Raw genomic sequence first — 15,748 nt, 5'->3', positions numbered from 1 at the left:
ATCCCCAAATCCACCCACCATATCCCCAAGCCGATCCGCCATATCCCCAAACCCACTCCCCATATACCCAAACCCACTGCCCATATCCTCAAACCCACCCCATATCCCCAAACTGAGCCCCCATATCCCCACCCCCATATCCCTAAACCCACCCCCCATATCCCCAAACCAACCCCCCATATCCCCAAACCCACCCCCATATCCCCATCATACCATATCCCCAAACGCACCCCCCTTATCCCCAAACCCACCCCGCATATCCCCAAACCCACCCCCATATCCCCAAACCCTCTCGCAATATCCTCAAACCCACTACCCCATATCCTAAAACCCACCCACCATATCCTCACCCCCCATATCCTCACGCCCTATATTCCCATCCCCATATCCCGAAACCCACCTTCATATCCCCAAACCCACCCCCATATCCCCAAACCCACGAATCATATCCCCAAACCCACCCCCCATATCCCCAAACCCACCCCCCATATCCCCAAACCCACCCCCCATATCCCCGAACCCACCTCCCATATCCCCAAACCCACCCCCATATCCCGAAACACTCCCGCCATATCCCCATCCCCCATAACCCCAAGCCTATGCCCATATCCCCAAACCCACCCCCATATCCCCAAACCCACTCCCCATATCCCCAAACCCACCCCCCATATCCCCAAACCCAGCCCCATATCCCCAAACCTACCCCACATATCCCCAAATCCACCCACCATATCCCCAAGCCCATCCGCCATATCCCCAAACCCACTCCCCATATACCCAAACCCACTGCCCATATCCTCAAACCCACCCCATATCCTCAAACTGAGCCCCCATATCCCCACCCCCATATCCCTAAACCCACCCCCCATATCCCCAAACCAACTCCCCATATCCCCAAACCCACCCCTATATCCCCATCATAACATATCCCCAAACGCACCCCCCTTATCCCCAAACCCACCCCGCATATCCCTAAACCCACCCCCATATCCCCAAACCCACCCGCATATCCCCAAACCCTCTCGCAATATCCTCAAACCCACTCCCCCATATCCTAACTCACACCCGATATCCCCATCCCCCATATCCCCAAACCTACCCCATATCCCCAAACCCACCCGCATATCCGTAAACCCATCCCCATATCCACAAACCGACCCTCCATATCCACAAACTCACCCCCCATATCCCCACCCCCATATCCCCACCCCCATATCCCCATAATCACTACCCCATATCCTAAAACCCACCCCCCATATCCTCGCCCATGCCCATATCCCCAAACCCACCCCCTATAACCCCAAACCCACTCCCCATATCCCCACCCCCAATATCCCCACCCCCAATATCCCCACCCCCATATCCCCAAACCCACTTCCCATATCCCCAAACCCACCCCATATTCCCAAACCCACCCCCATATCACCAAACCCACCCCCCATATCCCCAAACCAACCACCCATATCCCCAAACCCACTCCCGAAATTCCCAAACCCCATATCCCCAAAGCCAGCCCCCATATCCACAAATCCACTCCCCATATCCCTAAACCCACCCCCATGTACCCAAACCCACCCCACATATCCCCAAATCCACCCACCATATCCCAAGCCCATCCGCCATATCCCCAAACCCACTCCCCATATACCCAAACCCACTGCCTATATCCTCAAACCCACCCCATATCCCCAAACTGAGCCCCCATATCCCCACCCCCATATCCCCACCCCCATATCCCCAAACCCATTCCCCATATCCCCAAACCCACTCCCCATATCTCCAAACCCACCCGCATATCCGTAAACCCATCCCCATATCCACAAACCGACCCACCATATCCACAAACTCACCCCCCATATCCCCACCCCCATATCCCCAAACTCACTACCCCATATCCTAAAACCCACCCCCCATATCCTCGCCCATGCCCATATTCCCAAACCCACCCCCATATCCCCACCATCCAATATCCCCAAACGCACCCCCCATATCACCAAACCCACCCAGCATATCCCCAAACCCACCCCCATATCCCCAAACCCACTCCCTATATCCTCAAACCCACCCCCCATATCCCCAAACCCTCTCGCTATATCCTCAAACCCACTACCCCATATCCTAAAACCCACCCCCCATATTCTCATCCTCCATAACCCCAAGCCCACGTCCATAACCCCAAATCCACCACCCATATCTCCAAACCCACTCCCATACCCCCAAACCCACCCCTCATAAACCCAAACCGACACCTATGCCCCCATATCCACAAACCCACTGCCCACATCCCCAAACTCACACCCGATATCCCCATCCCCCATATCCCCAAACCTACCCCATATCCCCAAACCCACCCCCATATCCCCAAACCCATCCCCATATCCACAAACCGACCCTCCATATCCACAAACTCACCCCCCATATCCCCACCCCCATATCCCCAAACTCACTACCCCATATCCTAAAACCCACCCCCCATATCCTCGCCCATGCCCATATCCCCAAACCCACCCCCTATAACCCCAAACCCACTCCCCATATCCCCACCCCCAATATCCCCACCCCCAATATCCCCACCCCCATATCCCCAAACCCACTCCCCATATCACTAAACCCACCCCCCATATCCCCAAACCAACCACCCATATCCCCAAACCCACTCCCGAAATCCCCAACCCCCATATCCCCAAAGCCAGCCCCCATATCCACAAATCCACTCCCCATATCCCTAAACCCACCCCCATGTACCCAAACCCACCCCACATATCCCCAAATCCACCCACCATATCCCAAGCCCATCCGCCATATCCCCAAACCCACTCCCCATATACCCAAACCCACTGCCCATATCCTCAAACCCACCCCATATCCCCAAACTGAGCCCCCATATCCCCACCCCCATATCCCTAAACCCACCCCCCATATCCCCATCCCCCATAACCCCAAACCCACCCCCATATCCCCAAGCCCACCCATCATATCCCCAAACCCACCCCCCATATCCCCAAAGCCACCCCCATATCCCCAAACCCACTCCCCATTCCTTCAAACCCACCCCCGTATCCCCACTCCCCATACCCCAAACCCTCTCCCCATATCCCGAACCCCACATCCCTAAACCCAACCCCTATTCCCAAACAAATCCCCATATTCCCAAACCCACCCCCAAGCCCACGCCCATATCCCCAAACCCACCCATATATCCCCAAGCCCACTCACTATACCTCAAACCCACTACTCCATATCCTAACACCCACCCAGCATATCCTCACCCCCCATATCCTCACCCCCATAACCCCAAGCCCACGCCCATAATCCCAAATCCATCATCCATATCTCCAAACCCACTCCCATATCCACAAACCCACCCCCCATATCCACAAACCCATCCCCCAGATCCACAAATCCACTCCCCATATCCCTAAACCCACCGCCATGTACCCAAACCCACCCCACATATCCCCAAATCCACCCACCATATCCCCAACCCATCCGCCATATCCCCAAACCCACTCCCCATATACCCAAACCCACTGCCCATATCCTCAAACCCACCCCATATCCCCAAACAGAGCCCCCATATCCCCACCCCCATATCCCTAAATCCACCCCCCATATCCCCATCCCCCATAACCCCAAGCCTACACCCATATCCCCAAACCCACCCCCATATCTCCCAAACCCACTCCCCATATCCCCAAACCCACCCCCCATATCCCCAAACCCAGCCCCATATCCCCAAACCGACCCCACATATCCCCAAATCCACCCACCATATCCCCAAGCCCATCCGCCATATCCCCAAACCCACTCCCCATATACCCAAACCCACTGCCCATATCCCCAAACCCACCCCCTATAACCCCAAACCCACTCCCCATATCCCCACCTCCAATATCCCCACCCCCAATATCCCCACCCCCATATCCCCAAACCCACTCCCCATATCACCAAACCCACCCCCCATATCCCCAAACCAACCACCCATATCCCCAAACCCACTCACGAAATCCCCAACCCCCATATCCCCAAAGCCAGCCCCCATATCCACAAATCCACTCCCCATATCCCTAAACCCACCCCCATGTACCCAAACCCACCCCACATATCCCCAAATCCACCCACCATATCCCAAGCCCATCCGCCATATCCCCAAACCCACTCCCCATATACCCAAACCCACTGCCCATATCCTCAAACCCACCCCATATCCCCAAACTGAGCCCCCATATCCCCACCCCCATATCCCTAAACCCACCCCCCATATCCCCATCCCCCATAACCCCAAACCCACCCCCATATCCCCAAGCCCACCCATCATATCCCCAAACCCACCCCCCATATCCCCAAAGCCACCCCCATATCCCCAAACCCACTCCCCATTCCTTCAAACCCACCCCCGTATCCCCACCCCCCATACCCCAAACCCTCTCCCCATATCCCGAACCCCACATCCCTAAACCCAACCCCTATTCCCAAACAAATCCCCATATTCCCAAACCCACCCCCAAGCCCACGCCCATATCCCCAAACCCACCCATATATCCCCAAGCCCACTCACTATACCTCAAACCCACTACTCCATATCCTAACACCCACCCAGCATATCCTCACCCCCCATATCCTCACCCCCATAACCCCAAGCCCACGCCCATAATCCCAAATCCATCATCCATATCTCCAAACCCACTCCCATATCCACAAACCCACCCCCCATATCCACAAACCCATCCCCCAGATCCACAAATCCACTCCCCATATCCCTAAACCCACCGCCATGTACCCAAACCCACCCCACATATCCCCAAATCCACCCACCATATCCCCAACCCATCCGCCATATCCCCAAACCCACTCCCCATATACCCAAACCCACTGCCCATATCCTCAAACCCACCCCATATCCCCAAACAGAGCCCCCATATCCCCACCCCCATATCCCTAAATCCACCCCCCATATCCCCATCCCCCATAACCCCAAGCCTACACCCATATCCCCAAACCCACCCCCATATCTCCCAAACCCACTCCCCATATCCCCAAACCCACCCCCCATATCCCCAAACCCAGCCCCATATCCCCAAACCTACCCCACATATCCCCAAATCCACCCACCATATCCCCAAGCCCATCCGCCATATCCCCAAACCCACTCCCCATATACCCAAACCCACTGCCCATATCCTCAAACCCAACCCATATCCCCAAACTGAGCCCCCATATCCCCACCCCCATATCCCTAAACCCACCCCCATATCCCCAAACCAACTCCCCATATCCCCAAACCCACCCCCATATCCCCACCATACCATATCCCCAAACGCACCCCCCTTATCCCCAAACCCACCCCGCATATCCCTAAACCCACCCCCATATCCCCAAACCCACCCCCATATCCCCAAACCCTCTCACAATATCCTCAAACCCACTCCCCCATATCCTAAAACCCACCCACCATATCCTCACCCCCCCATATCCTCACGCCCTATATTCCCATCCCCATATCCCGAAACCCACCTTCATATCCCCAAACCCACCCCCATATCCCCAAACCCATTCCCCATATCCCCAAACCCTCTAGCCATCTCCTCAAACCCACTATCCCATATCCTAAAACCCACTCCCCATATCCTCACCCCCCATATTCTCAACCGCCATGTCCCCAAACCAACCCCCCATAGCCCCAAACCCACCCTCCATATCCCCAAACCCACTCCCGAAATCCCCATCCCCCATATCCCCAAAGCCAGCCCCCGTATCCCCAAATCTACTCCCCGTATCCCCAAATCCACTCCCCATATCCACAGACCCGGTCCCCATATCCCCAAAGCCACTCCCCATATCCCCAAACCCACTCCCATATGCCCAAACCCATCCCTCAAATACCCAAACCCACTCCTCCATATCCTCAAACCCACCCTCCATATCCGCAAACCCACCCCCCATATCCCCAAACCCACTCACCATATCCCCAAACCCCAATGCCCATATCCTCAAACCCACCCCATATCCCCAAACTGAGCCCCCATATCCCCACCCCCATATCCCCACCACCATATCCCCAAACCCACTCCCCATATCCCCAAAACCACTCCCCATATCTCCAAACCCACCCCCATATCCCCACCACCCATACCCCCAAACACATTCCCCATATCCAGAACCCCATATCCCCAAACCCACCCCCCTATTCCCAAACAAACCCCCATATTCCCAAACCCACCCCCATATCCCCACCATCCCATATCCCCAAACGCACCCCCCACATCACCAAACCCACCCCGCATATCCCCAAACCCACCCCCATATCCCCAAACCCACTCCCTATATCCTCAAAACCACCCCCCATATCCCCAAACCCTCTCGCTATATCCTCAAACCCACTACCCCACATCCTAAAACCCAAACCCCATATCCTCACCCCCCAAAACCCCAAGCCCACGCCCATAACCCCAAATCCACCACCCATATCTCCCAACCCACTCCCATACCCCCAAACCCACCCCACATAAACCCAAACCGACACCTACGCCCCCATATCCCCAAACCCACTGCCCACATCCCCAAACTCACACCCCATATCCCCATCCCCCATATCCCCAAACCCACTCCGAAATCCACAAACCGATCCCCCATTACCCAAACTCCTCCCCATATACCGAAACCCTCCCCCCAGATACCGAAACCCTCCCCCCATATCCCCAAACCCACTCCCCATATCCCCAAACCCACTCCCCATATCCCCAAACCCACTCCCCATATCCCCAAACCCACTCCCCATATGCCCAAACCCACCCCCCATATCCCCAAACCCACTCCCCATATCCCCAAATCACTCCCCATATCCTCAATCCCACCCCCCATATCCCCAAACCCACTCCCCACATCCCCAAACCCACTCCCCATATCCCCAAACACACACCCCATAACCCCAAACCCACCCCATATCCCCAAACCCATCCCATATCCCCATTCCCACTCCCCATATCCCCACCCCCAATATCCCCACCCCCACATCCCCAAACCCACTCCCCATATCCCCAAACCCACCCCATATTCCCAAACCAACCACCCATATCCCCAAACCCACTCCCGAAATCCCCACCCCCCATATCCCCAAAGCCAGCCCCCATATCCACAAATCCACTCCCCATATCCCCAAACCCACCCCCATATCCCCACTCCCACCCCCCATTTTCCCAATCCCACCCCCTATATCGCCAAACCCACCCCATATCCCCTAACACACCACATATCCCCAAAACCACCACCACATCCCCAGACCCACTCCCCATATCCACAAACCCACTCCCCATGTCCCCAAACCCATTCCCCATATCCCCAAACCCACTCCCCATATCCCCAAACCCACTCGCCATATCCCCAAACCCACTCCCCATATCCCCAAACCCACTCCCCATATCCCCAAAGACACACCCCATATCCCCAAACCCACTCCCCATATCCCCACACTCAACCCCCATATCCCCACCCCCGATATTCCGAAACCCACCCCCAATATCCACAAACACACCCCCAATAGCCTTAAACCCATTCCCCATGTCCCTAAACCCACTCCCCATGTCCCCAAAACCACTCCCCATATCCACAAACCCACTCCCCATATCCCCAAACCCATCCCCCATATCCCCAAACCCAGTCCCCATATACCCAAACCCACTGCCCATATCCTCAAAACCACCCCATATCCCCAAACTGAGCCCCATATCCCCACCATCATTTCCCTAAACCCACCCCCTATATCCCCAAGCCCACTCCCCATATCTCCAAACCCACCACCATATCCCCACCCCCCATATCCCCAAACCTACCCCGCATATCCTCACCCCCATGTCCTCACCGCCCATAACCCCAAGACCACGCCCATAACCTCAAACCCACCCCTCATATCCCAAAACCCTCTTGCAATATCCTCAAACCCACTCCCCCATATCCTAAAACCCACCCACCATATCCTCACCCCCCATATCCTCACGCCCTATATTCCCATCCGCATATCCCCAAACCCACCTTCATATCCCCAAACCCACCCCCATATCCCCAAACCCACCCCCCATATCCCCAAATCCACCCCCCATATCCCCAAACCCACCCCCCATATCCCCAAACCCACCCTCATATCCCCAAACCCACTCCCCATTTCTCCAAACCCACCCCCGTATCCCCACCCCCCATACCCCAAACCCTCTCCCCATATCCCGAACCCCACATCCCTAAACCCAACCCCTATTCCCAAACAAATCCCCATATTCCCAAACCCACCCCCATATCCCCACCATCACATATCCCCAAACCCACCCATATATCCCCAAGACCACTCCCTATACCTCAAACCCACTACCCCATATCCTAACACCCACCCAGCATATCCTCACCCCCCATATCCTCACCCCCCATATCCTCACCCCCATAACCCCAAGCCCACGCCCATAATCCAAAATCCATCACCCATATCTCCAAACCCACTCCCATATCCCCAAACCCACCCCCCATATCCACAAACCGACCCCTCATATCCACAAACCCATCCCCCACATCCCCAAACCCACCCCGATATCCCCACCCCCATATCCCCAAACCCACAACCCCATATCCCGAAATCCACCTTCATATCCCCAAACCCACCCCCATATCCCCAAACCCATTCCCCATATCCCCAAACCCTCTAGCCATCTCCTCAAACCCACTATCCCATATCCTAAAACCCACTCCCCATATCCTCACCCCCCATATCCTCAACCGCCATGTCCCCAAACCAAACCCCCATAGCCCCAAATCCACCCCCCATATCCCCAAACCCACTCCCGAAATCCCCATCCCCCATATCCCCAAAGCCAGCCCCCGTATCCCCAAATCTACTCCCCATATCCCCAAATCCACTCCCCATATCCCCAGACCCGGTCCCCATATCCCCAAAGCCACTCCCCATATCCCCAAACCCACTCCCATATGCCCAAACCCATCCCTCAAATACCCAAACCCACTCCTCCATATCCCCAAACCCACCCTCCATATCCGCAAACCCACCCCCCATATTCCCAAACCCACTCACCATATCCCCAAACCCCAATGCCAATATCCTCAAACCCACCGCATATCCCCAAACTGAGCCCCCATATCCCCAACCCCTTATCCCCACCCCCATATCCCCAAACCCATTCCCCATATCCCCAAACCCACTCCCCATATCTCCAAACCCACCCCCATATCCCCACCACCCATACCCCCAAACACATTCCCCATATCCAGAACCCCATATCCCCAAACCCACCCCCCTATTCCCAAACAAACCCCCATATTCCCAAACCCACCCCCATATCCCCACCATCCCATATCCCCAAACACACCCCCCATATCACCAAACCCACCCCGCATATCCCCAAACCCACCCCCATATCCTCAAACCCACTCCCTATATCCTCAAACCCCACCCCCCATATCCCCAAACCCTCTCGCTATATCCTCAAACCCACTACCCCATATCCTAAAACCCAAACCCCATATCCTCACCCCCCATATCCTCACCCCGCAAAACCCCAAGCCCACGCCCATAACCCCAAATCCACCACCCATATCTCCCAACCCACTCCCATATCTCCCAACCCACTCCCATACCCCCAAACCCACCCCACATAAACCCAAACTGACACCTACGCCCCCATATCCCCAAACCCACTGCCCACATCCCCAAACTCACACCCCATATCCCCATCCCCCATATCCCCAAACCCACTCCGAAATCCACAAACCGATCCCCCATTACCCAAACTCCTCCCCATATACCGAAACCCTCCCCCCAGATACCGAAACCCTCCCCCCAAATCCCCAAACCCACACACCATATCCCCAAACCCACTCCACATATCCCCAAACCCACTCCCCATATCCCCAAACCCACTCCCCATATCCCCAAACCCACTCCCCATATCCCCAAACCCACTCCCCATATCCCCAAACCCACTCCCCATATCCAAAACCCACTCCTCATATCGAAAACCCACTCCCCATATCCCCAAACCCACTCCCCATATCCCCAAACCCACTCCCCATATCCCCAAACCCACTCCCCATATCCCCAAACCCACCCCATATCCCCAAACCCATCCCATCTCCTCATTCCCACTCCCCATATCCCCAAACACACTTCCCATATCCCCAAACCCACTCCCTATATCCTCAAACCCACCCCCCATATCCCCAAGCCATCTCGCTATATCCTCAAAACCACTACCCCATATCCTAAAACCCACCCCCCATATTCTCACCCCCCATATCCTCACCCCCCATAACCCCAAGCACACGTCCATAACCCCAAATCCACCACCCATATCTCCAAACCCACTCCCATATCCCCAAACCCACCCCTCATAAACCCAAACCGACACCTATGCCCCCATATCCACAAACCCACTGCCCACATCCCCAAACTCACACCCGATATCCCCACCCCCCATATCCCCAAACCCACCCCATATCCCCAAACCCACCCCCCATATCCGTAAACACATCCCCATATCCACAAACCGACCCCCCATATCCACAAACTCACCCCCCATATCCCCACCCCCATATCCCCAAACCCACTATCCCGTATCCTAAAACCCACCCCCATATCCTCGCCCATGCCCATATCCCCAAACCCACTCCCCATATCCCCACCCCCAATATCCCCACCCCCAATATTCCCACCCCCAATATTCCCACCCCCATATCCTCAAACCCACTCCCCATATCCCCAAACCCACCCCATATTCCCAAACCCACCCCCATATCACCAAACCCACCCCCCAATCACCAAACCCACCCCCCATATCCCCAAACCAACCACCCATATCCCCAAACACACTCCCGAAATCCCCAACCCCCATATCCCCAAAGCCAGGCCCCATATCCACAAATCCACTCCCCATATCCCGAAACCCACCCCCATGTACCCAAACCCACTGCCCATATCCTCAAACCCACCCCATATCCCCAAACTGAGCCCCCATATCCCCACCCCATATCCCTAAACCCACCCCCCATATCCCCATCCCCCATAACCCCAAGCCTACGCCCATATCCCCAAACCCACCCCCATATCCCCAAACCCACTCCCCATATCCCCAAACCCAGCCCCATATCCCCAAACCTACCCCACATATCCCCAAATCCACCCACCATATCCCCAAGCCCATCCGCCATATCCCCAAACCCACTCCCCATATACCCAAACCCACTGCCCATATCCTCAAACCCACCCCATATCCCCAAACTGAGCCCCCATATCCCTAAACCCACCCCCCATATCCCCAAACCAACTCCCCATATGCCCAAACCCACTCCCATATCCCCATCATACCATATCCCCAAATCCACCCACCATATCCCCAAGCCCATCCGCCATATCCCCAAACCCACTCCCCATATACCCAAACCCACTGCCCATATCCTCAAACCCACCCCATATCCCCAAACTGAGCCCCCATATCCCTAAACCCACCCCCCATATCCCCAAACCAACTCCCCATATCCCCAAACCCACTCCCATATCCCCATCATACCATATCCCCAAACGCACCCCCCTTATCCCCAAACCCACCCCCCTTATCCCCAAACCCACCCCCCTTATCCCCAAACCCACCCTGCATATCCCCAAACCCACCCCCATATCCCCAAACCCTCTCGCAATATCCTCAAACCCACTCCCCCATATCCTAAAACCCACCCACCATATCCTCACCCCCCATATCCTCACGCCCTATATTCCCATCCCCATATCCGGAAACCCACCCATCATATCCCCAAACCCACCCCCCATATCCCCAAACCCACCCCCCATATCCCCAAACCCACTCCCCATATCTCCAAACCCAACCCCGTATCCCCACCCCCCATACCCCAAACCCTCTCCCCATATCCCGAACTCCACATCCCTAAACCCAACCCCTATTCCCAAACACATCCCCATATTCCCAAACCCTCCCCCATATCCCCACCATCCCATATACCCAAACCCACCCATATATCCCCAAGCCCACTCCCTATACCTCAAACCCACTACCCCATATCCTAACACCCACCCAGCATATCCTCACCCAGCATATCCTCACCCCCCATATCCTCACCCCCATAACCCCAAGCCCATGCCCATAATCCCAAATCCATCACCCATATCTCCAAACCCACTCCCATATCCCCAAACCCACCCCCCATATCCACAAACCGACCCCCCATATCCACAAACCCATCCCCCATATCCACAAACCCACCCTGATATCCCCACCCCCATATCCCCAAACCCACAACCCCATATCCCGAAATCCACCTCCATATCCCCAAACCCACCCCCATATCCCCAAACCTATTCCCCATATCCCCAAACCCTCTAGCCATCTCCTCAAACCCACTATCCTATATCCTAAAACCCACTCCCCATATCCTCACCCCCCATATCCTCAACCGCCATGTCCCCAAACCAACCCCCCATAGCCCCAAACCCACCCCCCATATCCCCAAACCCACTCCCGAAATCCCCATCCCCCATATCCCCAAAGCCAGCCCTTGTATCCCCAAATCTACTCCCCATATCCCCAAATCCACTCCCATATCCCCAGACCCAGTCCCCATATCCACAAAGCCACTCCCCATATCCCCAAACCCACTCCCATATGCCCAAACCCATCCCTCAAATACCCAAACCCACTCCCCCATATCCCCAAACCCACCCCCCATATCCCCAAACCCACCCCATATCCCCAAACCCACCCCATATCCCCAAACCCACCCCATAACCCCAAACGCACACCCATATCTGCACACCCTCCCCAAATCCCAAAATCCACCCCCAAATCCCAAAATCCACCCCCAAATCCCAAAATCCACCCCCATATCCCCAAATCCCCAAATCTACCCCCATATCCCCAAACCCAGCCCCCCATACCCCCAAACACACCCCAATATCCCCAAACACACCCCCATATCCCCAAACCCACCCCCATATCCCCAAACCCACTCCATATCCCCAAACACACCCCCATATCCCCAAACCCACTCCATATCCCCAAACCCACCCCCCATATCCCCAAACCCACCCCCATATCGCCAAACCCACCCTCCATATACCCAAACCCAAACCCCAAATCCCCAAACCCACTCCATATCCCCAAATCCACCCCTCATATCCCCAAACCCACCCCCCATATCCCCAAACCCACCCCCCATATCCCCAAACCCCAAATCCCCAAATCTACCCCCCATATCCCCAAATCTACCCCCCATATCCCCAAACCCAGCCCCCCATACCCCCAAACACACCCCAATATCCCCAAACCCACCCCCCATATCCCCAAACCCACCCTCCATATCCACCAAACCCAAACCCCAAATCCACCCCCCTCCATATCCCCAAACCCAGCCCCCCATACCCCCAAACACACCCCAATATCCCCAAACCCACCCCCATATCCCCAAGCCCACCCCCCATATCCGCAAACCCACCCTCGTATCCCCAAACCCCTCCCCATATAACAAAACCCACCCCCCATATACCGAAACCCACCCCCATATCCCCAAACCCAGCCCCCATATTCCCCAAACCCACCCACCATATCCCCAAACCCACCCCCCATATCCCCAAACCCACCCCATATCCCCAAACCCACCCCATATCCCCAAACCCACCCCATAACCCCAAACGCACCCCCATATCTGCACACCCACCCCCAAATCCCAAAATCCACCCCCAAATCCCAAAATCCACCCCCAAATCCCAAAATCCACCCCCATATCCCCAAAACTACCCCCACATCCCCAAACATATCCCACATCCCCAAACCTATCCTACATCCCCAAACCCACCCCCACATCCCCAAACCCACCCTCCCATATCCCCAGCCCGCCCCAGATTCCCACCCCCCATATTCCCAAACCAACCCCCATATACCCCATAACTCCGGCCCCCATAACTTCAGCCCCCTTATCCCCACCCCCCATATCCCCAAACCCACCCCCCATATCTTGCCTTCGCTCTGCGAACCCACCGTTTATTCAGGTCTCCCCTTTCTCTCCCCAGCCAATCGCAGAGAGCATGGGTCTGGATACTCAGAGGATCTCGTCACTGTGGAAGGACAAGGCGGCGATGGAGATGACTGTTGCTGTTCTTCACAGCTACCAGGTAGGATCAGGATCAGGATTGGTATCGGCATCGAGCTAGGGATTGGGAAAGGGATGGGATTGGGACAGGGATCGGGATATGGTTAGGGATCGGGATAGGGATCGGAGTCGGGCCATGTCTCCCGGCGGGACTGGTGTTGGGCTGTTGGGGGGAGAAGGGATAAACCGCGAAGCTCAGTGATTGGATCACTGGTGAGGGCTGTGTGCCAGCCAACCAATCGAAACAACGTGAGACACCATCTATCACTGACCTGCAGCGGCTCCTGGCCCCTCCGACTGGTGCTCAGGATCTCCTGGCCCCTCCTACTGGTGCTCAGGATCTCCTGGCCCCTCCCACTGTTGCTCAGGACCTCCTGGCCCCTCCTATTGGTGCTTAGGACCTCCTGGCCCTTCCCACTGGTGCTCAGGATCTCCTGGCCCCATACTGCAGCTCAGGATCTCTTGGCCCCTCCCACTGATGCTCAGGATCTCCTGGCCCCTCCCACTGATGCTCAGGATCTCCTGGCCCCTCCTACTGGCGCTCAGGATCTCTTGGCCCCTCCTACTGGTGCTCATGATCTCCTAGCCCCTCCCACTGGTGCTCAGGATCTCCTAGCCCCTCCCACTGGTGCTCAGGATCTCCTTGCCCCTCCCACTGGTGCTCAGGATCTCCTGGCCCCTCCTACTGGTGCTTAGGACCTCCTGGCCCCTCCCACTGGTGCTCAGGATCTCCTGGCCCCTCCTACTGGTGCTCAGGATCTCTTGGCCCCTCCTACTGGTGCTCAGGATCTCCTGGCCCATCCCACTGGTACTCAGGATCTCCTGGCCCCTCCCACTGGTGCTCAGGATCTCCTGGCCCATCCCACTGTTGCTCAGGATCTCCTGGCCCCTCCACTGGTGCTCAGGATCTCCTGGCCCCTCCCACTGTTGCTCAGGATCTCCTGGCCCTTCCCACAGTTGCTCAGGATCTCCTGGCCCCTCCCACTGGTGCTCAGGATCTCCTGGCCCCTCCCACTGTTGCTCAGGATCACCTGGCCCCTCCCACTGTTGCTCAGGATCTCCTGGCCCCTCCCACTGTTGCTCAGGATCTCCTGGCCCCTCCCAATGGTGCTCAGGATCTCCTGGCCTCTCCCACTGGTGCTCAGGATCTCTTGGCCCCTCCTACTGGTGCTCAGGATCTCCTGGCTCCTCCCACTGGTGCTCAGGATCTCTTGGCCCCTCCTACTGGTGTTCAGGATCTCTTGGCCCCTCCTACTGGTGCTCAGGATCTCCTAGCCCCTCCCACTGGTGCTCAGGATCTCCTAGCCCCTCCCACTGGTGCTCAGGATCTCCTGGCCCCTCCCACTGGTGCTCAAGATCCCCTGGCCCCTCCGACTGGTGCTCAGGATCTCTTGGCCCCTCCTACTGGTGCTCAGGATCTCCTGGCCCCTCCCACTGGTGCTCAGGATCTCTTGGCCCCTCCTACTGGGGCTCAGGATCTTCTGGCCCCTCCTACTGGTGCTCAGGATCTCTTGGCCCCTCCTACTGGTGCTCAGGATCTCCTGGCCCCTCCCACTGGTGATCAGGATCTCCTGGCCCCTCCCACTGTTGCTCAGGA

General features: G+C 56.4%; 1 protein-coding gene across 1 annotated transcript in view; it reads left to right on the top strand.

The window, feature by feature from the left end:
• LOC139242067 (nitric oxide synthase 1-like) overlaps positions 1-15,748 on the top strand; it is a 254,735-nt gene that overhangs the window by 167,107 nt on the left and 71,880 nt on the right. The window contains exon 9 of the mRNA XM_070870212.1: positions 14,072-14,173. Coding sequence (XP_070726313.1) covers positions 14,072-14,173 — 102 coding nt within the window. The remainder of the gene's footprint in view (positions 1-14,071; positions 14,174-15,748) is intronic.

This window comes from Pristiophorus japonicus, unplaced genomic scaffold, assembly GCF_044704955.1.
Source record: "Pristiophorus japonicus isolate sPriJap1 unplaced genomic scaffold, sPriJap1.hap1 HAP1_SCAFFOLD_119, whole genome shotgun sequence".
Classification (NCBI taxonomy): domain Eukaryota; kingdom Metazoa; phylum Chordata; class Chondrichthyes; family Pristiophoridae; genus Pristiophorus; species Pristiophorus japonicus.
The sequence above is the reverse complement of the archived record's forward strand: the minus strand, read 5'-3'. Positions and strand labels throughout refer to the sequence as shown.